General features: G+C 37.1%; 1 protein-coding gene across 1 annotated transcript in view; it reads left to right on the top strand.

The window, feature by feature from the left end:
* Positions 1–23,241, top strand: part of SLC25A12 (solute carrier family 25 member 12) — a 45,710-nt gene that overhangs the window by 17,330 nt on the left and 5,139 nt on the right. The window contains exons 5-14 of the mRNA XM_058809374.1: positions 731–870; positions 3,318–3,464; positions 4,568–4,706; positions 5,911–6,004; positions 6,564–6,648; positions 9,922–10,006; positions 10,469–10,627; positions 13,784–13,836; positions 14,013–14,093; positions 22,973–23,113. Coding sequence (XP_058665357.1) covers positions 731–870; positions 3,318–3,464; positions 4,568–4,706; positions 5,911–6,004; positions 6,564–6,648; positions 9,922–10,006; positions 10,469–10,627; positions 13,784–13,836; positions 14,013–14,093; positions 22,973–23,113 — 1,124 coding nt within the window. The remainder of the gene's footprint in view (positions 1–730; positions 871–3,317; positions 3,465–4,567; positions 4,707–5,910; positions 6,005–6,563; positions 6,649–9,921; positions 10,007–10,468; positions 10,628–13,783; positions 13,837–14,012; positions 14,094–22,972; positions 23,114–23,241) is intronic.

Consider the following 23,241-nt stretch of genomic DNA (forward strand, 5'->3'; position numbering starts at 1 on the left):
GAGGTTTTTGCCTGAATTCAGATAATATGTTTAGCATTGAGATTTCAGTTGTACAGTATACATGTGGACAATTCAATCTGAAATGGCAGGTTTTTTCTTTACTTCATTTAAAGGAGGACATCTCTATCTTCACTTATCTTAAAACATTTTAATAACTGAGACTACCAATTATGTTTTATAGGATTTGATTTTTGTGCTAAGGCCTTATCAAAAGCATCTAATAACGTGCTTTCTGCTGAGTTAATGATATGTTTTAGATGTCATTTCTTATACCTATCTTCAATAGCCATATTCAGACAGTGTGATTGTAATAATCAAGTTTCAATCAAACCATACTTAGTATGACAAATATTGCCTGAGATTGTAGTGCAGGTATTTGTGCTCTTGATAAAGGGCTTAATTTGACTCCTGGCAGAGACAGAGAACCACTATTGATTTTAATATCAGAATGCAAAATCACTTTTATTTGTCATGTATGAGGGAAATTGCTTCTTAATTAAAACTAAATAAAACATGCACTCCATGGTTTTATGCAATAATACAAAAAGTATCATTTGTGTCTCAAATGTGTTCTTTTACAGGTCTGTAAAGGTTTGGTTAGCAATTATTTTTAACAAAGTAAAACACTTCTTAAACAGCTGCTGAAATCATAATTTTTTTGTATTCCTTCTGGAATGTTTGTAGATTTACTGTACCCCAAGGCTCACCTGTTGTTTTTCCCTCCTCAAAGCAAATGTCAAAGAAATCTTTGAACAAACTCTTATTCATCTTCAAATCCCGTTCAACTGGGACTGTGAGTTTATTCGACTGCATTTTGGACATAACAGGAAGAAGCATCTTAACTATTCAGAGTTCACTCAGTTTCTTCAGGTCAGTTATTAACCTTGTTCCAAATCTGGAACTGAAATTCATTTCACTTTTAGCAATACGCTAATACCATTATAAATTTTGAGTTTATTCTGGTAGTGATAATCCTTATCTGATACTAATCCTGACAGCTAATGATGAACTGTTATTTCTCCATACTGGTTTTGTAAGCAGTGTGTACTCATAACTTGAATACCATCCTTTAAAAGAATGGGACAAAACATACTGTTTTTGAAAATAACTCTTTTACCGATTATTGTTAAACTGGGTTGAGGGTCTGCTTTTTCTATCATGGTAATTCAATAGCAAAACTAAACTCTACCAGAGAAAGTTAGCATTCTGAATATAGCCAGTTATTATTGACCATTAAAACTACCCTATAGAGGTTTTTGGTTCTGTACCATTTCTTTATTTTTATAAACATTCTAATACTTATCACTTTTTTTCTCTCACTGGCATGCATGCTACCACACACATACTGGGAGTTTGGTCTTAAATGCAGTCAGCTTGCAGGAGGTAAAATCTGATTTCCTGTGATGTTGCTGAACTACCCTTTAGGGATTGGACTTTAAAGAATTTCACTTGTTGAATTGCACTTTGTGCTATGCCAAAAAGTTATAGTTAAAGCATATTATGAACTGAACATTATGCTAGAAGGAAGGAAAGGAAAATATCATCCAAAAAGGATGGAAAAAGAACAAATTAGGAGAAATTTACCTTGTAATTCATGGAAAGGAAGTTCACAGAGTTGCTGGTAATTGCACTGAATTCCATGAATTAACATACAATGACCACCTTGTTATATAACTTAAAATTGCCTGTCTAGTAGATGGGAAGAAAAATAGGTTTTGTACTTCTGGAGCTGCCTTTGATGCAAGAAAAGTTTTGTGTGTATTGTCTTAAAAGTAAGGAGTGATAGAGTGCTTTGACATAATCTGTAATTATTGCAGAAAGTAAAAATATCTCATAGGATCACAGAATATTTTGGGCTGTAAGGGACTTTTAAAAGTCATCTAGTCAATCCCCTTGGAATCTGCAAGGATGTCTTCAACTAGTTGACGTTGCTCAGAGCTCTATTCAACCTGAGCTTGAGTGGTTTTAGGGATGAAACATCTACCACCTTCCTGGGCTACCTGTTCCAGTGTTTTACCACCCTTGTTTAGTTTAGAATCATTACTCCTTGTCCTGTCACAACAGGCCCTACTAAAAAGTCTATCACCATCTTTCTGATAAGCCCCCCATAAGTACTGAAAGGCTCCAGTAAGGTCTTCCAGGAGCCTTCTGTTTTCTTTTCCTCTCCAGGCCAAGCAGCCCCAGCTCTGAGCTTTTTCTCATAGTGGAGGTGCTCCAGTCCTCTCTCATTTTTATGGCCCTCCTCTGCACATGCTTCCAAGAGCAGAATGATAAAATGTCTGTTCTGGTTTTATGTTTGTGTTTCCAAGATACTGCCATGTAAGATACAGTAGCTTCTTACTGTCATTGTATGATTAAAAAAAAAGGGTTGCAGTAATTTCAGTATGAACACAATTTGGGTATTTTTATCCCTTCTTTTTATATAAGATTGTTTTTCTCTTTTGGTCTAACACCATCTTCTGGGGTTTGGGACTTAAATCGAGTGGGTTTGTTGTACCTTGATCTAGAAAATGTTGTTCATGAGGTTATGAGAGTTGAGAAATTACTGTAAAGGTGATATAAGCTAGATGGTTTGCCCTCTTCTTACTGTCTGTCAGAACATGGTTATTTTTTTAGTGGCTTCTAGAGGTCTGAATGACAGCTGAATGGGCTTTATTGTTTGCTTGAATAGAAGGAAACAACTTTTTCTGGACATAGAATTTACAACTATCGTTATTATCTTGAGGTTAGGTTACCACAGTGATCTTTGTATGAAGGTTTTTACAGTTTGTATGGGAGTTTTAAATTGTCTGAAATGAGTGACCATTTGTGACATTATGGGAGATAGCTGTTTGGGGCAATCTAAATCCATATTATATAATTTTCACTGTCCTCCTGTTTATTTTCAAGTACTTTCCAGTGATTTAGTATATAATAGCCCAGTCATATTTCATCTTGGATATGTAAGAGATCACGTCACTTTGTGTCTTCAAAATCAATATAAGAAGTTTTTCTAGCACTTAAGTATTTAATTAAGGAATAGATAGCAGGGAGGACATGGGTATGTGAAGTGCATTTCTTAAATCATTTAGTGAAAGTGCATATTTCTTTACAGTTGAATTGAGGCTTTTCTTTGACAGAGGTATGAATCTGTGGATTAAATCACTATGCAGACTTCTTATTTTAGTTGAGCTGGCCTTGAAGTTGAAACTGTAGTTACACTATTGTCTGTATGCACAGACCTCTTGGAGCATAAGAATATGAAATAAGTGAACATTTTGTGAACAGTGGGTTACAGAATTTGCTTCTAATCTGCTATCTCTGAATATTCATTCTAGGAGCTGCAGTCAGAACATGCAAGACAAGCCTTTGCATTGAAGGACAAAAGTAAAAGTGGTCTGATAACTGGGCTGGACTTCAATGAGATCATGGTTACCATTCGCTCCCATATGCTAACTCCATTTGTGGAAGAAAATTTAGTTTCAGTAAGTGTTAACAAAAAATGCCTTGAATTTAGTGTTTAATAGCTGTGATGTTTGAAAATGGCACAGCTTCCCTCCCACTTTGTCTTCTGTCTGTTTATTACTCACTGCCTCGGTGCTGCAGATTATCAGCTTCATAATAGAGTGGGCAGGGTGAAACATGGCAGCATTCCTTGGCTGCAGTAGTGAAAATGTTGGCAGTCTGGTTTGCATGTTTAAAGTGCTGCTGGAAGCAGTTTGAGTTAGTCTGCTATGCTTTCCACCAGAGCAGCAGGGCAAAGTACTTGGTACAGAAATAATCATAAAATTGTAGAACCATATAGGAACAGACCTTAAAATCATCAAATCCAATGGAAATTATTTAGGACAAAAGCATCCAGTTTTTATATTTGAATATATGACATCTCAGGAGCTGGAGATTACTTAAAATTTTGTCCTTTTATATACTCTTGCATTCTTTTCTTTTTCAGATCAGAGTTTGGAAAATCAGTATGTAGATTCTAGAGATAGAATGGTTACATCCCTGATAGTTTGGCAAGATCTGTAGGTAAAGTAATAACATACAAGTTATACTCTGAAAGTATGTAGTATGAAAATTACATAAGAATGAAATTTATATAGAAGATAAAGTAATAACTTTTATCTTACTATCTTACCTATAAATCTTGCCTTGCCTTACTCATAAGGCATACTCTCTTCTATAAAATTTAGAGTATCTACTAACTTCAGACTTGCTGTAAATGGTCATTGATGTATGTGATGCAAGAAATCACTTAGTGCCTTTATCTAAAGGCGTTTGCATTTGCATGCATTTCTCTTTCAGAAGATTACTTGGTGGCATTTTCAATGTGTCTATCAGATAACTTCAACAATAACCTACTTACATGATTATTTCCTAATTGTTTCCTAGTGTTCAATCTTTACCACAAAAATAGTATCCTGTTTAATAATTCTCCCCTCATGTTTCTATTAAAAATATCTTAAAATTACAGGAATAGAAAGATATATTCAATTCTTTCATAATTTGCTCAAATGAGTGTTTCTGTGATTGTAATAAGATGTAAACGTGCTTAAGGCACTTAACTGTTTTCATTTAATTTTTAAAGGTAGCTGGTGGAACTGTATCACATCAGGTCAGCTTCTCCTTTTTCAATGCCTTTAATGCCCTTTTGAATAACATGGATCTTGTTAGGAAGATATACAGTAATATAGCAGGTACAAGAAGAGATGTTGAAGTCACAAAAGGTAAGATACATTTCCTACAGTTTATTAATGTTTTAATTCTGTCCATTTTGTAATTGGTAATGGACATGGGTTTAAGGTGAGTCAGAAGTCAGTTTATGGCCACTGGGAAAATGTTTTTTTTAACTGTGGGTGATTTTCATCCTCACAGGTTAGTAAGTATTTTCAGTTAGCTCATTAAAGAGAATATTCTGGCAGGAGTTATTGTTTGAATGAGTAACTGCAAGTCAGTATAATACTGAGGATTTTACAGCTCCTTGAAAGAGATGCATTGTTGCTTAGAGATAGGAAGTTACTGGGGAATGTGGTGGACTGGGTTAAGTTTGAAAATCTGAGTGGTTTTATATATAGATGGTGCCAGTTAGTATGTAACAAATCCCTGTGCATGTGAAAGGTTGCTGTATTTCAGTCTTGTCACAGACATAAGCAGAGGGCTTTTGAAGCCATTTTATGGCAGATTTTATCACCAGTTTTACTACCTGTATGGATGGGACCAGCCAAACCATTGTGTGGTAAAAAGCATGCCAAGTTTTCTTCTTTGTTTAGCATATATTCATATGCTCTGCATATTTTTCCCCTAAAGAAAAGCACAAAAGGGCTGTACTCATCCTCCAAATTGTCCTAACAAATTGCCTAGCAATGTGTTTTGGTACAGATGCATAAATACATCTTGCTTGGATTTGTACAGAGAAAAAAGGCTGCTGTGTTTTCACTGCTCAGACTTGTTAACTGCCACTTGCCAATTATGCCATAAACATATTGTGTAATTTGGCCAGATGAATATCTAAGCTTGGAGTCACTCAGAGCTATGAGAGGAAGAACTCTGGACTTGATGGGAATAGATGAGTCAGTTGCCCTTAAAGCTGTGAATAATGGAGCACTTTTCTGTTATATTCTGTTTTGCAGAAGTTCAGAAGCAAGAATCACAAATTGTAGGTGTTGTTTTATTAAGCTTGCTAATTTGAGGATTTTTGTTATCTTTGGTGAATATTTACCATAAGTCAGAGTTGTGGAGTCAGACATGGTGTGTCTTGGGAAGGCCTGTTTTAGGATAGATGTTCTCCTAAAGATACCTTTTCCCTTTGCGTTATGGATTTTGATTCTTGGTGATAGACTTCATTTTTTTAAAAAGTTATTTGAAAGGATTCAAGAAGGAGATTTGACAAATAGCACAAATGTTATATTTCTCTTTCCCTTTTAAATCCAGAGGAATTTACACACTCTGCAATCCACTTTGGACAAATTACACCGCTGGAAATAGATATTCTCTACCAACTTACAGACTTATACAGTGTTACTGGGTAACATAATAATGAATTTTATCATTTTGCAATCATGATTTTTATGTTCTCTGTGTCACCTCTTACTTTTGTCCTAATTTTAAAGGGTTTTGTGTTTGTTACCATAATTTGTTCAATGTAAACTGATTTTGTTGTGTCCATGGGTTTTGTAAGTGAATTGTGCATGTCAAGCACAATTATTAATTGTTGTATTATAGGTATACATATGAAGTAGAAAAATACAATATTCCCAAAAGGCTACAAAATGCACTGGTTGATGTTTTGCATGGATCTTTAATGCATGCAAAATCTTACACAGAAATAGCTAGAAATGGTTTCATTTATGTATTATATTCCTTATTACTAGTACTGAAGAACTTGCTTCTGAATAATCCATGTTCCCTTCATCTCCAAGCATTCTTTAATGCAGTGTAGCAGACTTCTTAGGTCTGCATTCATATATGACAAGTGTCTTTTTTTAAACTCAGATGTAGTTTGTGGGGTGTGGCCAGGAATACTGTACTTAATAAGTTTGATGCTTTATCTAACCATAATTTCCTTTTCTCTGCCTTGTGTAAAGGCGCTTAACTTTGGCAGATATTGAGAGAATAGCACCACTGGCTGAAGGTGCATTGCCTTATAATCTGGCAGAGCTCCAGAGGCAGGTGGGTAGTAGAAAAAAAAAATTGAAATTGAGTGAATGTTAGTATGTACTTGCAAATGAAAAATAAGAATAATGCACTTTATACATATTCCTGCCAAGTGGGGCGTGCTGTGTGTATTGCTGTAAGGATAGAAAAGGCTGTTAGATACTGTATGTGACTAGACAAGGTATGAGATATCAGCATGGCCTGTTTAGATATGAGCATGTATGGATACCTGGATTCCTTACCATGAATACATTTGTTCCTGAAAAGCCTTTTCACAGGGCACAGCCCTCCATGAACTTCTCCAGTGTGAGTCCTTCCTGTGGAGCCCAGTTGTTTGCAAACTGCTGCAGTGTGTATCCCTCCCACATGGTGCAGTCTTTCAGGAATCCATCATTCCCATGGGCCCTCCATGCAGTTGCAGCCTCCTTGGCATGCATCCCCCTGCTCCTGTGTGGGGTCCTACAGGCTCTGCAGGGGAATCTCTACTGCAGTGCCAGGAGCACCTCCTCCTGCTCTTTCACTGACCTTTGTACCAGCAGAGATGTTTCTCTCATGTGTTCTCTCTCCTCTTACCAGCTGCCATTGCACAGGGTTTGTTCCCCCTTCTTAAATACATTAATTCTTAAATACATTATCCCAGAGGTGCTGCCACTGCCACTGATGGACTTGGCCTTGGCCAGTGGTGCTGTTGGCTCTGTCAGACATGAGGGAAGCTTCTGGCAGCTTCTTACAAAGCCATCCTTGTATCCCCCAGCCCCAGCTGTGCCACACAATCTCAATACAGGTAGTAAAAAATATAATATTAAACGTAAAGCTTATAAATGTGTTCCTCGTACTCACCTCCTTGAGTGGACAAAATACTGACTTACTTCACTTCCCAGAACTACCTTTGTAGCTTGGCACCCTTTCAAAATGAGCTCACTGATACGATTCCCTCACCACTAGAAGAGAATATACTCTTTTCATACTCTTGAAGTAGTACATTATATTTTCATCTTATTCTAGATTGTGTGTTAAAACCAGACACCAGAAAGCAAAATAATTTCATTTTATTTAGTTTATGAGGAACAGTCTTTTATTAGACCTTATCTTAAGTGAACAGTAAATTAAGTGTATTGACAAAATGAAAGATATCAGTTCATGAAGAGCAAATATCATCTCAGTGTGGTCCAGCTGTCCCTGGGAAATGAAACCAATTCTGTAATCAGTTTTATATGATTTAAAAATCCCTTTGTAAAGAAAAATCTAAATTTTTACATAAAATCACTCTGTATAGATTTGGTAGAAATGAAAATTAGCCTGCTTTCAAGCATGTTTACTTTATTGTCAATTTTTTTCATTGTGTAAGATTTTTTTAAAGCTTAGCAGCTGAATATCCTATGGGGATGACAGCTACAGTAATTTTCTCTTTATAAATATTCATGATTTGAAAGCTATAGCATTAATTACATTCATTTACATATCCATCTGAACACACAAGTAAACTGAAAACTTTGTGAACACTTATTTAATAATATAAAAGTGACATTTCCTTCAGAAAGAATTTGATTTTTAACATTCAGTGATGCATTCACTAAGATTAATGTCTAAATGGAATGATTGGATTTTGATGAGAACCGTGTGAAGCTTCGAGCAAAAAGAATAATCTTAAACCAGCTGAAAGGGAGCAGGTGTGCTAAGCTAGGAGAAAATTTCAGTGGAATGAAGAACTAGTTCTGCTTCTAAGGCTTTTTGGAGTATATTATAGCATGTGTCTTTTATTTACATGAATCAAAAGAAATGTATCTGAATTTTATAATTTATTTTCGTGGTTATTTTGGTTTTATTATCCTGTGGGGTTTTTTTGGTTTTTTTTAATAGGAAAGCATAGTGGTTTTACAATAATGAGGGTATTCTTTGGATTTATTGCTTCCATTGCTTGTAAAGGCAGTGCATTTGATTTATGCTTTTTTTATGCTGGTCTGCATGTGCAGTGTGTAATTTTAGTGCTACCTAGAATTTCTCTATTCTTCTCTGTTAAGCTATATTGTGGGGGAGGAGAGTGTCTTGTGAAGGGAAGTGGTTTTAGCTGTACCTTTTTATTCTGTGGAAAAAGGGTATCAAATATAATCCATGGTTTTTTACAGGTAATGATCTCATCCTGACCTCATGGGCTGCTGTCCTGTGTTGTGTGTATACCGTGTAACCCCTTTGCAGTGTGGGCAGGGTTTTGCACAGCAGTGTAACACCAGCCCTGAGCAATCTGTGCTGAGGCAGGTGCTGACATTCTGTGGTGCTCCAGTGAGCTGAGCTACCTTGGCTGGGTAGCCTTGGACAGGGAGCTGAGAAGTGTGTGTGTGGTAATTTTGTGAAATTCCTAATATCCATCTGAGTTCTGGACATTCCAGCTGTCCTGGCAGAAGCACATCTGCTAACAGTACAAGGTGCTTTTAGGAAAAACAGATTTGTGTTTGGAAAGTGGACTTTAGTATCTGCTTTACTATGGAATTTAACAATTAATATCTTGGCCCCTTAGCCCAGACAAGTTATACTGTATAACATCAATTTCGCTCTAATTGTCTTATTTGTATTTGGATGAAACCTTGCCCCATCTTACATATTTTATAGTATTTAATCAGTTCAGTTTACCTTGTTTCTAATAGCCATTTAATAACATAATTATGAGTCTCTGCAGATATTTTCTGTGCAGACTGTATTATTTAGAATACTTAACACATTTATAATAGTGTATGTAATTGAAAGGATTGAGGTCAGCATTGCTCTGTAAATTAGCAACTGCATGGAAAAGTCTTGTCTTCTGTTTTGAAGACATGAAATCTCATACTTGTGCTATGCATTAATGGAATGTAATCTTAAAATATATCCTGTGCTGATAGAGCCTGTCTGTGAGATATTCTGTGAATTCCTTTCGAAATCTGAATTATTTGAGTCAAAAGGGGGTTCCATGCCTTACAAATTCAAAGGCAACAGAACAGAAAATAGCAAAGTTGTTTAGAGTTTCTGTCTTCTTTTTCTTGAGCATCATTGTTCTGATTATACTGGAGTACTGGTTTGGCACAACTAGGAATATGTAAGGAATATTTTTTAGAAGGGGTATTTGGAAAATGTGCTTCATCTGTTAGGCACAATAGACATTATCTAGTAATTGCTTTTTCTTCTTCCTCCTGAACATAAAGCTACTAATTTTTATCAGAGTCTTTCTGTACCATTGTAAAAATAATTCACAGATGCTTTTGCTTTCCTGTGCAGATTTTCAAGGTTTTTTTCATTTCTTTTTCCCTCACACAGCAATCTTTTGGAGAATTAAGCAGACCTATTTGGCTCCAGATAGCTGAGTCAGCTTACAGGTTCACTTTAGGCTCAATTGCTGGAGGTGAGTAATATTCTGCTTTCTGTTTCCAAGCTTTGAGGTACTTTAACACTGTTTTGCCAGACTACTTGATCTCATGTAAGGTGGATGTCTTGGTTATACATGTGTAAAATTGGATGTTGGAACCTTTTGGTTGTGTTATTCCCTTTCTTTCCTTTTCACTTGAATCCTAGAACCCCTACACAGTCCTTTGAAACTATGCTAGTAACAAGTTTCTTTAGTGGTAATTGAGATAGATGTTCTTCATCCTGCACACCTTGTTTTATGTAACAGTGTCATTCATTCTCCTTGAGACCCTTTTCCTAGACCTTCATTATTGTTCTTCCTTACCTCCAACATACCAGAGGTCTTACCAGCTTATCTATTCTTTGTGTTTAAATAAATGCTGTAGAAAATCATCACAATAATTACATACTACACCAGCAATGATGTTGCAGAAATAATGCTCTGGATGCTTTCTTGCAGCTGTTGGTGCTACTGCAGTGTATCCCATAGACCTGGTGAAAACTCGTATGCAGAATCAGCGCTCCACAGGTTCAGTCGTAGGAGAGTTGATGTACAAAAACAGCTTTGACTGCTTTAAAAAGGTTTTGCGTTTTGAAGGCTTTTTTGGTCTTTACAGAGGTAAGTGTATTAAAATAAAAAAAAAATATATAAAGTCAGTAATTTTCTGTCATCCTTTTTTTATTTTAGTACCTCAACAGCTGGTTTCCTAAGGGAAAATCAGAATACTTGATATCATGTCTAATTTTGCTTTCATTTCTGAGCTCAGTATTCTTCTTCCATTGCACACCCTTCATCATAAACAATTGCTGGGGAAAACTGGATTTTTTCTTGTTGTTAGTGATTTGCTCCTTGCTGCTTAAGTAACTTGAAGACCTAATTTTTGGGATGTAAATGTTGAGGATATAATTGTAATCTCACAAAGGATTGCAACTTTTGGCTGTGGTCAGACATCAGGAGCAAATTATCATCTGAGGAAAGATTGGCTCTGCAGCAGATATTTTTTTTTAAGAGGCAAAAGACAGTAACTTGGAAATGTATCTGTAAACTGGATGCAAGATCTTGTGCCTCATACTTTTGGAGATAGTCGGACTTGTTTTATAATTTTATCTTGTGAACAGAGGTTGCATTCTGCTGTTGAATTATGTTGCCCTGTTTTACTTTAAAATATCATCAGTGAAACTCAGAAAATTGTAATTTTGAAAAAGAATAAAACTCTAAGATACAGGTTAAGAATTCAGCTTTTTATCAATTCGGCTGAACTTTAATCACTTTGGTAAAGTGACTTGCACACAGGGTACATGCTTGCCAGCCTTCTGAATAGATACTTAGTTGAATTGGCTGTTTTTAATTCTAATTTCCCATAACTTTATGAAGTTCACAGTTTTCATAGGGATCAGCAAGGTATTTGTTAATTGGCACACCTGCTTCTTTAGCTGCAGCAAACTCACGTGATGGCTACAGCATTTTGTTCTGCTTTGTGATGTGTTCTGGCAGAAAAGACACTGGGCAGTGTCCTTTATGGACAGTATCTAAGAAGATTTTACATGTGAAAGAGCTAAAATGTCTAAAGAGTGTTTTGTGGTCTTTCAGGATTTTGCTCTGCAAGTAAGTAAGTAAGGGAAGGAATATGTTGGTGCTAAGTTAATGAAAGAGCTATAGTCTGTGTAAATTATGTCTTACTGGTAAATTGTTTTCTTTTTTTGATGTTAAATCTTTCCTAAAAGGAAATACTTGAATTACATCTAAGAGACTGATGTACAGTACTGTTTTCTTTCTCTTGCCCCCTCCCACTCTATTTTTGCACAGCAGCATTTAAAATAACTTGTTATTTTATTTTTGTTTCTGACCTTATTCAAGCACTTTGAAATCAAAGATGATTCCATTGATGAGTTAAAAGCAGTGTTTTACACTTGAAAAGAAAAATTCTTGTTTGAAAGAATGTTAGATTGCTAAAGTTTTTAATAGCCTGTTTAATAATTGTTTTTAAGATTGTTTAGGATAAGAAGTTGATGTAGTTGTTTTGACACTGTACAGTTAATGGTCAGCGTGATGCTAAGATTTGGACTCAGAGATTTAGGTGGTCTGTTGGAAGTATGTTAAACTAGACAGCAGAAACACTTATGGAGTTTACTGTGGGTCTGTTACTGGGTTCTTGTATTCCTGAGCTGGATTATCCTAATTGCATTGTAATTCCACAATACATCTATATCATAATATAAAGGTACAATGTAGTTGTTTTCTCTATTTCAAAAAACAGAATTGAACACAAACTGGAAATGATATAATTCTAAATAAAAGCTTAGATTTTTGGTCAAGAAAATAAAGACACTTATGAGTCTTGGCATCCAGCTTCAGAATTAATTAAGTTTCTTCTCAAGTTCCTACTAGCCCATGCTGTGTCCCGGGTTCTCTGGCACACCAAATGTGTGGCCCAGTGAGTTCAGCTACATAACAAAAGGAAGTGGGGGGATTGTCTTGCAGTGTTTTGTCTGGTGGCTTTGGGTTTTTTAAGTATAGGTATTGCAGAACTAGATTGTCTTTTCATGGTAGATTGGAAATTCAGGCTGGGAAGGCACCATTTCTTTTTGTTACTGTCAACCTTTCTTTGTGTTTAATAGCTACCTTTCCTCAGCATAGTAAGTCTGTAAATGGCACAGAAAGTACTGTGTTGGAAGAACACACTACATTTGTGTATTAACTGCTGCACTTTCTATTAAGGCACCTTTGTTCTGAACTTCCTTTTAAGGAAGTAGTAAAAAAATTCTACAGAATGAGAACTTCTGGGAATTTTGAATTTTTAGCTATGATTTCTCTGTACTTAACAAATAGTGGAAAGTGGCATTGGTACAATTTTGTTGCTGTGGGGTTTTTTGTTACTTAACTGGCAAACATTTTTGACAAAATGATATTTCATAACTATGGAATAACATTAGGAAGTGACCATATCCAATAAAAATAACTTTCTTTTAAGTTTTATGATCTATACCTATGCCAAAACAACCATGGAGAAGATGGGTTTAAAAATAACAGATGCTGTTATGATGTGTTATGTTTGGAAGTTAAGACTGCCATCTACTGATGTTTTTCTTAAACCTATTAGTTCCTAGAAAAGTGCATGTGCGTTTTTGAAATGACAGTTCATGTTCATAGTAGCATTTTCCAGGACCAAGGGCCTTGCCAAAATCAGTTTCTGTCCACTAATCCCTCCTCTTAGTAAGATTAAAAAATGCTCATTAGTTATAGGGTTTAAAGAAGTTCATGCTTCCATGTTGAACTGAACAAGAGAAAATCTTCTTATCCTTAGTTGACTCAAGTCTTCAGAAAACCCAGGTTAGTGAGTCAAGTGAGTTGATAATTTATCATAATCATGTGTCTATCTCACAACTACTATCCCATCTTTAAAAGTGATTGGAAGCTTTATGGGAAAATTATGCTCAGGGGCTAAAAAAGTCAAACAAACTTTTCTGTAGTAGACATATCCAGGGTTTATGTTTGGGCCTTAAACTTTTTTCCTTCTGTACTGCAATAGCATCAGGCTTGACTTAGTTGAGGAAGGCAGATCTGGTCACACATTTCATTATAATTTTCAACAGAAACTATAATATAAAATTATACTGGTATGCTATGCAGTGCTCTAGCAGCATCCCATACTTAAATGCCATCCACCTCAAAGGCTAGTCCCTGTGCAGAAAGGCATTTCTGTACAGCACTGATAAAATACTATTTTCTCTATTAGGAAGATAATGTTGCCTTATGATGTCTTTGTTTCTATAGGCTTGTTACCACAGCTGATAGGTGTTGCTCCAGAAAAGGCTATTAAGCTAACTGTACGTATCTTTTTTTTTTCTTTCCTCCCTGGCATCCTTTTGTTTGTTAACATGCACATGTGAGAGATGACCACTTACAAGCATTCTAACATATATGGCTACAGATTTACTTGATATATATTAATAAGGAAGAAGAATAACTTCAAACAGTGTGTAATATATTGTATCTTTATTAGGTTAATGACTTTGTCAGAGACAAATTTACCAAGAAAGATGGTTCCATTCCATTGCTTGGAGAGATCCTTGCTGGAGGCTGTGTAAGTATCTGTCCTGTATTCCCAGGAAAAATTGATTCTCAGTCACGTCCAGAATAGTTGGAATGACAGTTAATGGGTGTGCTTTGTCAATTTGAGCAGGAGTGCTCTTGTTTTCTCCCAGTCACAAGAACTAAAAAAAGTACTATTTCTGTTTGGAAAGCATAGCATACTTCTGAATTAAGTTCTCTTGGAACAGTGTGCTTAAGCAACTTATTTTGGCCCAGTTTATAACTTTCAGTTTCAGCAGTGGTTTCATTCACAAAGTCTGAAGAAGAGGGTGCCCTGTTCTCCCTTTCCATATGTTCTGCTGGGTTGCCATTCATCATTAGTTTGGGAAAATACAGGTGCTCCTTGAGAGTGGATTATAGCCATGATCAAATTTCCTTCAGGGGAGGGATGGAGATGTCTAGAATGGTTTAAGGAAATCTAATTCTTGCTGAAGATTTTAAGAAGGAAAAGAAATACGCTCTTCAACTTGCTGTATGTGAAAATTTTACTGTTGTGAAAAGATGGAAAAAATTAACAATATAGCCTTACCTTTCATGTAACATGTATAAGTGAATTGTCTTTTTAAATAACTTCGTATAAAATGCAGCTATGTTACTCCAGATGCTAATTACATCCCTCATCCAAATACAGTTAAAACACAAACCATGTTTTTGTTGAAATTGAGGGCTGTAATTCAGTGGATGTTTTAGCAATCTGTAAGTGGTTTGACTTGATATTGATGCTGGATTTCTTTTGGTTTTGCACGTTGGCTAATTTCATTTGTGGGATTCCCCGACAGTTGTTAACCCTATAATATGTTTAGGGCTTGAGTTGGGTTTCTTTTGTAGCAGAGAACACTAATGACTTCCAGTTGAGTAGGCTGACAGGCTGGTATAAAACCTCCTTGGCTTACAACAAAACCTGGGGCAGAAAGGTTGTTGACCTCTGCAAACTTTTAATTCAAAGAAACAGCCCTGAAGGGAGGCTGCTTATAGTTCTGTCTGATTGAATTTGGCAGCCTGGTACATGCTTGAGTCTTCACCTGTCAGTGTACAAAGTTTATTTTCTGAGAAATGTGAGAAAGCAGCTCTAATGCATAGCTAGCAGAAGAGTAACCTTTTTCTGGAAAGCTCAGTAACACAGAAAGCAAATACAGGTCATCTGTATGGAGAATAGAATTCATTTGTGGTTGTGTTGTGCTTAAATTCATAATTAAAGTCAAACATCTGATAATTTTATTATTTTGTACTGAAATATGTAATACTAAATTCAATCTATATTAGAGCCTTTTTCACTTGCCAGGTACTCCTGTTTCAAAATAATTGCATTGTTTTACTGTAGTGAACCTGCAAAAATTGGGGAGAAATTGAGTTTCAGATAAGCTTTCAGAGATTTAGGTGTTTTTTGAAGATGGCCGGATTTCTAGTCTGTCCAAAACAGCACCTTCTAGCTGACTGTCTGAGCTGGTATTTTCATCTCCTTTTTCAAGGTAATATTAATCTCACTCAATCTGGTAGAATTTTAAACAAAATTATAGAACTGTTGGTCCCAGTTTAGCAACCCGAGGGGTGTTTCCTTGAGCTTCCTCTGGATCATCTGATATCTTACCAGCTGAAGACTTTTTTGTCTCTGCTATTGCTTAGTTCAATTTTAGCAATTCCACTTCTTCCTGGATAGCAGAATCTTTGTTAGGAAGCCTTTAAGGTTAAGAGTCTGAAAATATCAGTTGGCTAAAGCTGGGGCAATTAGACATTAGTCTCTCTTTTTTCATCCTCAGACCTTTTCATTCTCATTTTGACAGCTCTTTTCTGTGTTGACTTGCTTGGAAATAATGTTGGTCATCACACTTCTGTTGTTACTGTGTTCTGTTTTTCTAGAAAATATTATGGGGCGCAACCAACAATTCCATCCAAGGAAGGGCCACAAGTAGGGGCACAAAAGGCTTTGTGTTTGGGGGATGCTACCTTTCATTTTTCCTTTATTCTCTTCCTTCTCTCTCTGTTAGTACAAATTATGGTTTAATGTGGGAATGTTTGGATTTTATATATACCAAAATTATTTTCAGCATTTAGATTTGGGTAAGTCAGGTTTTTGTGGCTTTTTGTTACTGTTTGTTCCTTAAAACACTTAAGTATTTTGCTAATAGTATACTATAAATATAGGCTAAAATAAAACCATACTTTTTTACTTACATAATATCAGAAGAAATAGCATTATTCCCGCATGTACTTCTCAGAGATGGACTTCCTGCTGTCTCTGACCCTCACTTGCCTGTGTTTAGTGTTGAACTGTCTCCTCATTAACAGGAGTAATGCAGTTTTGGATCATGTCTGGTATGGAACTGCTGGTGGATAAGCAAGATGAGCAAGGCATATTTTCAGCTATTTTACAGAGCTTACAGCAGAGACCTTTCATACTTTCAAAAGCCTTCCCTCTTGCAAGGTATACAAAAGCACATTGTGCATGCCACAGTCCTCAAACAGCAGTCAAAAGAGTTCTTGTGAGGAAGTGGAGGCAGTTTGGGAAAGGTTCCAGCAGACATGGCAAATTCTCCTCTCTGGATGGCAGTGCTGTATCAGAGCTTATGTACAGTGTTACAGTTTTCTAAGACCCACACACAAGGACTGGTGAAGCCTTTGACATTATGACAGTGGTGGTTCAGAGGCCCTGTGTAGGCTGGCCAGAATCCTCAGCTCTGCAGTATCTGGAAGCAGTGCTGTACTGTCCAGCAAAGGAATGGCCCTCCTCCAGAAACGCTGACACTGAGAGATTGCATCACTTTGGCCAAAATTTTACTGCTCAGGCTCCAATCATTCTCAGCTTCTGTCAGCTTGTGGAGTAAAGCAGTGCTGGCAGTAAGGAGAAACATTGTCATTCTCACAGCAGCTACCAAAGACTTCTCCCAGGCAGTGCCTGTTCGTGTGGTCAGCTGCCTGTCTGTTGTCTTTCCTTCCTCCCTGCAGGGCAGGGACCTCCCGCAGGCAGCCCGTGCCCTATGCTCCTTTAAACCTTCCTGCTGCTGCTGGGCAATGTAAATGTCACTGGAAAGTGCAGGGTCTGCTCTGTCAGAGCCCAAATATTCCCAGCTGCTCTCAAGCTGCAGCTGTATTTGAAAACTGCAGAGCAGCTATGTTGGGCAGCTCAGTTAGAGCAGTCAGGTCTTACCTGTCAATGAAAGGGCTCTTGTCCCTGATGGATGAAACTGATATCCCATCTTCCTACCTGCCTGCAGTATGCTGGTTTGTTAATCATTAACAGCACTGTCCATATTTACACATGTTCAGGGCAAACAATTTCTTTCCCTACTGTTACTGTAATTAATTGAATTAAATTCTGTTGTAATTCAGTGATTAACCTGCATTCCTGACGTTTTCAGCTCCCATTAGCTTTGAGTTGCAGGGGGGCTGAGTGAAGCTTTGGCAATGCTTTCCTCTATCCCAGCAGAGGCCTGGGAGGCAGAGAGCCCATGCCTGATATGGACAGTGCTTCCCAGAGCAGCTTACATGCATGGCACATGTGAGTACATGGTGAAGGGCAAGGTGCTCTAGGGAGCTGCTCTTCCTCACTTGGGAAGCAGTGCTGAAGCAGACACCTAGTGCTGTGCAAATGATTCATGGTTACTGCTACAGTGGACAGAGATACTGTGAGTTTAGCCTCTAATTCCTATGAGTTACGTGGGAATAAATAGATTCTTCCCATGCTCTGCGTGGTGCTTAATATTTTGAATGGATGAATTGTGTTTCATCAGAAAGATGTTTTTGCTTTATGCTGTAGGAAGAAAGATGATTTGGAGTGCCAGGCAGAAAGGGTCTTGGGAACCTTTGGAGATGTGGGCAATGCATCCGTTGATAATTAGAGGTTGGGATGTGTGTATGTGTGTTTGTGTTTGCACATACATACACAGAGAGATTCAGATTTACCACTGATTTTGAAGTTTTGATAAACATTAAATCTAAGATTCAGTCCAAATATTTTTGGTATACTTGTAAGAAATAATTTTCATACATATTTATGCATATATATATATACATACACACAAAAATGCATATAGGTGTTATCAGGCAAACAGGAATGTGTCAAATATTTTGTTTGGAAAAAATAATGTTAAATGTTGATGGTTTTGTTTAACAAGAACAAAAATAAAGAGTTACAGACTGCTTTTCCTTCAAAATCCTGAAGATATGTTACTTCTTTTGTTATGCTTTAAAAAAATAAGTGAGAAGCAGAATTAAACTTTACTACTTTATCTTGATTTCTATTGTGGACATTTAAAACCGGGAGAAAATGATTTTTTAATGAAAGAGACAGTAAGATCACTCTAGGTTCATGAACCATGTCAGCTTTGCCTAGAGAAAGAAATGCAAGTTCTTTTGATGTTTTTAAACAAGGCTGTTTCAAGTAACATCTTATTTTAGCTGCTTCTTTGGGACATAGTTGTGGTCCAGGATGTGGTGGTTTCTAAAAGGAAGGAAGGAAGGGCTTGAAGTAGGCCTCTCCCCTTTGGAGCATATGCCTCTCGGGTGGAATTGGAAAGGGCAAGAGGTCTCATGTTGCAGGGTCATTTGTGTATTTCCTTCAGCCTTTGGCATGTCATGGGGCGTTTGCTGTGGGATCTCAAACTACATCTTTTCTCTCATAACCTTTGCTGTCAGATTTAGTTCCTTTATTTGCTCCTTGTAGAGTTATTTTACATGACATTAAGGTTAAGTAGAAGCTTTTATTACTGGTATTTTTGATGTGTATGAATAACCTCCATTCAGAAACAAATTTGTCAACCTTTTTTAAAGTGTCTGTTGCAATTTATGTGTGAAGCGAGGATTTATGAGAGAGCAATCTAGATTTACTGCACCATCTCCAAAAGCAATTCAGGGAGTGCAATGTATACCTCTGTGTGCATATACACTTGCACATGTATTTATCATACAGAGCTGACAGCTGAAGTAAGAGACTTTGAAAAAGAATGATGCTGATTGCTAATGATTTGCACAGGAGCGTGGAGGTTTGTACTGCAAACCCACATGCTTCCAGTTCATTTTTATTTGGAGATCCTTTGTGTCATTTTCCTCTGCATCCTTTTCTGCAGAGTGCTCTTCTCCTCTCCAAGGCAGCACTTTCCTCTGCCTCACACATCCTTTGTCACACCTTTTACTTAAATAGAAAACACAGACAAACTAAAAAACCACCCTTGCATTCATTCTTTAAAAAATGAAAATGGGAGTTTTCTTGCGTTACATGTTCTGTATTAAAGTCAAAGCTTGTCCTGCCTGTGCTTGTGATGTGTTGAGGGACCTAACTCAGATGTGCCACTCCACTGAATGCAGTGCTCCTCTTCCTGTGAGTCAGATCACTGCTGGGCAGAAAAGTTTGTCAAGCTCCAAGTAGAACAGCCAAAGTCAAGGCTTGGGTAGCAGGACATACTGCTAACAGGGGCTGTTTAGGTGGGTACCTAGGTAGTTACAGCTCTTTTGGAGAAAGCTGCCTGTTGGGAAGTCTGTCAGCACTGTAAATACTCAATGTTCAAAGTGTTGATGTAATTGAAGAGCTTTTTGATGGGGTTTCTACTGATAAGTGTAGGTTTTTCCTTGTATTTTATTTTGCTTAATAACCTGACCACCAAATCATCTTTTTATAGTGATGGATTACATAATTCCATTTTTACTATATAGAATTTGTAACATTGTATTTCTAATTAGTGTTGCTACTAAATCATTAAAATGTGCTGTGTTCAGTGTATTTTGCTTTCTGTATCAGAAGAGTGCTATGGCTGATTTTAACAGAAAGGTAAACCTAGGAGAAGAAAATGTTAATTACAGGAAGATTGAATTCAGGTTAGAAAATAGAAATGTTTACAAATTGGCCTATTTGTGTTTCTGTAGTGGCTGTTGGGCAAATAGGAAGAGTTATTTTGGCTGCTCTGCAGGGTGTGCTAATTTTTAACATCAAAAATAAAAAATGGAATTTCATTTATACATGTAAACAAATAATACATATTTAATAGATGGGTAGCTGGTATTTGTCTAGAAGGAGTGAATTTCTAGCTTAGTGTTGCAATCTAAAGTTACTTGAATTTTTTTTGTGTGGTCCATTGTATTATGTAGTGAGAACACACTGCTTAACATTTTATCCACCAAAATTATTTTTTAAAAGATACAGGGAAATGGTCAACATTTGAAATTATTTTATGCTTAATGCTGTCAGTTTTGGCTGTTTAGGTGACCTGGAAAGGCCCGGGGTGGCCTTGGACAGCCCGCGCTTCAAAGGACGAGAAGAGGCTTCAGGTCTTTTCTCGGTCTCGGTGTTTATTAATTGTTTATCTAAAAGATTTTCTCTCAGCCCAACAGAGGTCTGCACAGCAAGCCAGCCATGAGCACACTGAGAGCCCCCGGGGCGGTCACTTATCTTTATACTCAAAATTACGTATACAATATTTATCAATTTTCCCCAATGCCTTTTACCCTTATTAACCAGTGCACTTTTAGTAATAACCAATCCCAAAGTGCCAACATCACCACAGAAGATGGAGGCCAAGAAGAAGAAGAAGAAGAACAGGACACGCCCCAATTCCTCCATCTTACTTCTTTAGACCCCCCGTACAGAAATCCTAAACCCTGTGTCTTACACTCTAATTAACTTATCCCTTCACCATTTACCCCAGTGAAATCCTCCCATCCTCTACAGGTGTCATCTCCCTTGTAGGATCAAAGTCCAGCCACCAGACACTTCTGGCAACATTCCAGGACTCCTGAGCCCCCCAAGGGTGGTCTTGGTCACTCTGCACATCAGTCCTGAGGTGCTGAGATCCCACATAATGCAATACAAACAAACAAAAAAGGTTAACAGAATTTGCCAGATGCAAATTTTATAAATTTTATTTAGATTGGAACTTTGCTTAGCAAAACAGCCATATCATCTTGCATGCATAGGTGTGTATAAACTGGAAAAGGTGAGATGAGAAGTAAAGAGAGTCTAAAGAATGCCTTTGGACATAGGAATGGTGTCAGATAACTGAGTAAACACAGTGCAGTAAGTCCAAGGAACATAGAAAGTCTGGAAGTTCTTGTGGTCTTCCTGATGATTGCAACAAATGTCCACAAAAATATGAGCTTTGATTTGCTTTCAGAGAGGTGAAGTAGTGAGGGAATAAAATTAAGCTTAACTGTATAGACTCATTATTTGAGTGGGAAGTGTTAAAAACAGTAATTACTACAATGGAATAATTAATCAAAAGCAGCAGTTGATCTCCCACTATTTCAGTCAAGGTACTTCAGCAAAGCTGTTGCAGTGATGATTTTCAGTGTCAATATTGAGTGAAGTGATAAACAGGGTTTGCAGTAAAAGGCTGTCAGTCCTCAGCAAAGGCTCAGTGAAGTATGGGCTGCTTGCTCAGTGAAGGTGTTGATGCTTCTTGCCCCCAGCCCATAGACACTGCTGAAGTGCTGGGTCACTCTCAGTAAGAGCTGATGAGGGTTGCAATGCTCTTTTGTCTCTAGGCTAGAATAATTCAGATTGCCAGTTTCTAAACTGTGTATCAGGGCTAATCTCACATTTATTCTGCCTGCTGCTGCAGAGGGGAAGATTGTGCTGGATGCAGAAAGGATTAGTGTTCATCAGTTGTCAATCAGTTAGCAGAGAACACCATGCAGGTTCTTCAGGAGATGCTGTATCAGACTTCACCACACCCCTGTATGCACAGCCCCCTCCCAATCCCTCAGCATCACGAAAAGAGTTTATTGCTTGGGCAGTTTAGATGTGGTAAAAAGTTTTAACTGCAGATGTTCTGCATCTGTTTACTTCAGTAAAATTTGATGGGTAGGATGAATCAATCAGAATTAAGAGGAGTTTTTATATTGTGCAAGGAATGCTTTCTAGAGTTGGCTGTATTCAAGCAGTTATATGCCACAATTTTAAGGAACTGGGTTTAATTTTTAAATTAAAGAAGGTGGCTTAGGAAGAGGGGAGCATAACAAGCTTAGTAAAATATAGCTGGATTGTGATGAACCACAAACTTCTTCAGAAGTGAACGGTAGTACCTACAGCAAACCAGGAAGAAATCTAAACATGTCTTTCTAAAGAGGTTTAAAAACTCTGAAACCAAACTGTTGGATTGAATCTCTCTCAAACGTGGGACACAGTTCTATGAAAGTCTTTAGCTAAAGTGCAGGGTCAGAAGCAGCTTTACAACGCTACCGGTAGGAAGTTTGCAAGACAGTCCTTCAACACTGCCAACAGAGTATTTCCTTCAAGTAAAATCTGTCATGTCCAGCTCAAAGATATGACTCCTGTTTCTATCTAGTATCGTATTTTGAAATATTAATCTTCCTATTTAAATTTTATATTTTGTTTCCACTTAGGACTATTACAGGCTGCTAAACAAAACTCCAAACACCTTTTCTAATAATTTAAAATTACACTGTTAAATGCAAATTTACCTTTTAAACAGCATCACTTCTAAATGCAAATAGCATGTCTACACATTGGTGATGGATTATTATTGAATAAACATAAGGTCTTTAAGTGTATTTGATGCTCTAGTAGCACAAGTGTAATGATTATTTTGGTTTAGTATTTCCTGTAATATCTGATAGACTTTTAAACATAGAAATGAGTTCTAGAAAGTGATGTCTAGGAGAAAAGCAGAGACAAACTGAATTAATTCACCTCAGGGGGCTATAAAAATATATATGTAAAAATCTATTTTTACAAAACCGTGATTTCTGATCCAGGTCTTTTGACTTCCAGACAGGTACTTTATTAAATCTCTCTCATATATTTTTACATGAGAATATCAGCCAATGCAGTGAGAAGTGAAGGCACTCATCACATTGCAAAAGTCAATATGTCACCACATGCTCTAGCAATGCAATTTACTTTCTTTTTCTTTGGGTTTGCAGGCAGGAGGTTCCCAGGTCATCTTCACTAATCCTCTGGAGATTGTAAAGATTCGGTTGCAGGTAGCAGGAGAAATTACTACAGGACCCAGAGTCAGTGCTCTGTCTGTTATAAAAGATTTAGGCTTTCTTGGTCTTTATAAGGTATGTACTTCTGCTTTGAGTGCCTTCATGATTTTATGCTAAACTTCTATACTGTTGAAACAAAAACTATTAAAAACAAAGACATCTTTTGAATTTAAAACCAATCTCTTCCTGCAGGGCAGCCCCAC

Source organism: Ammospiza caudacuta, chromosome 8 (assembly GCF_027887145.1).
Source record: "Ammospiza caudacuta isolate bAmmCau1 chromosome 8, bAmmCau1.pri, whole genome shotgun sequence".
Lineage (NCBI taxonomy): Eukaryota > Metazoa > Chordata > Aves > Passeriformes > Passerellidae > Ammospiza > Ammospiza caudacuta.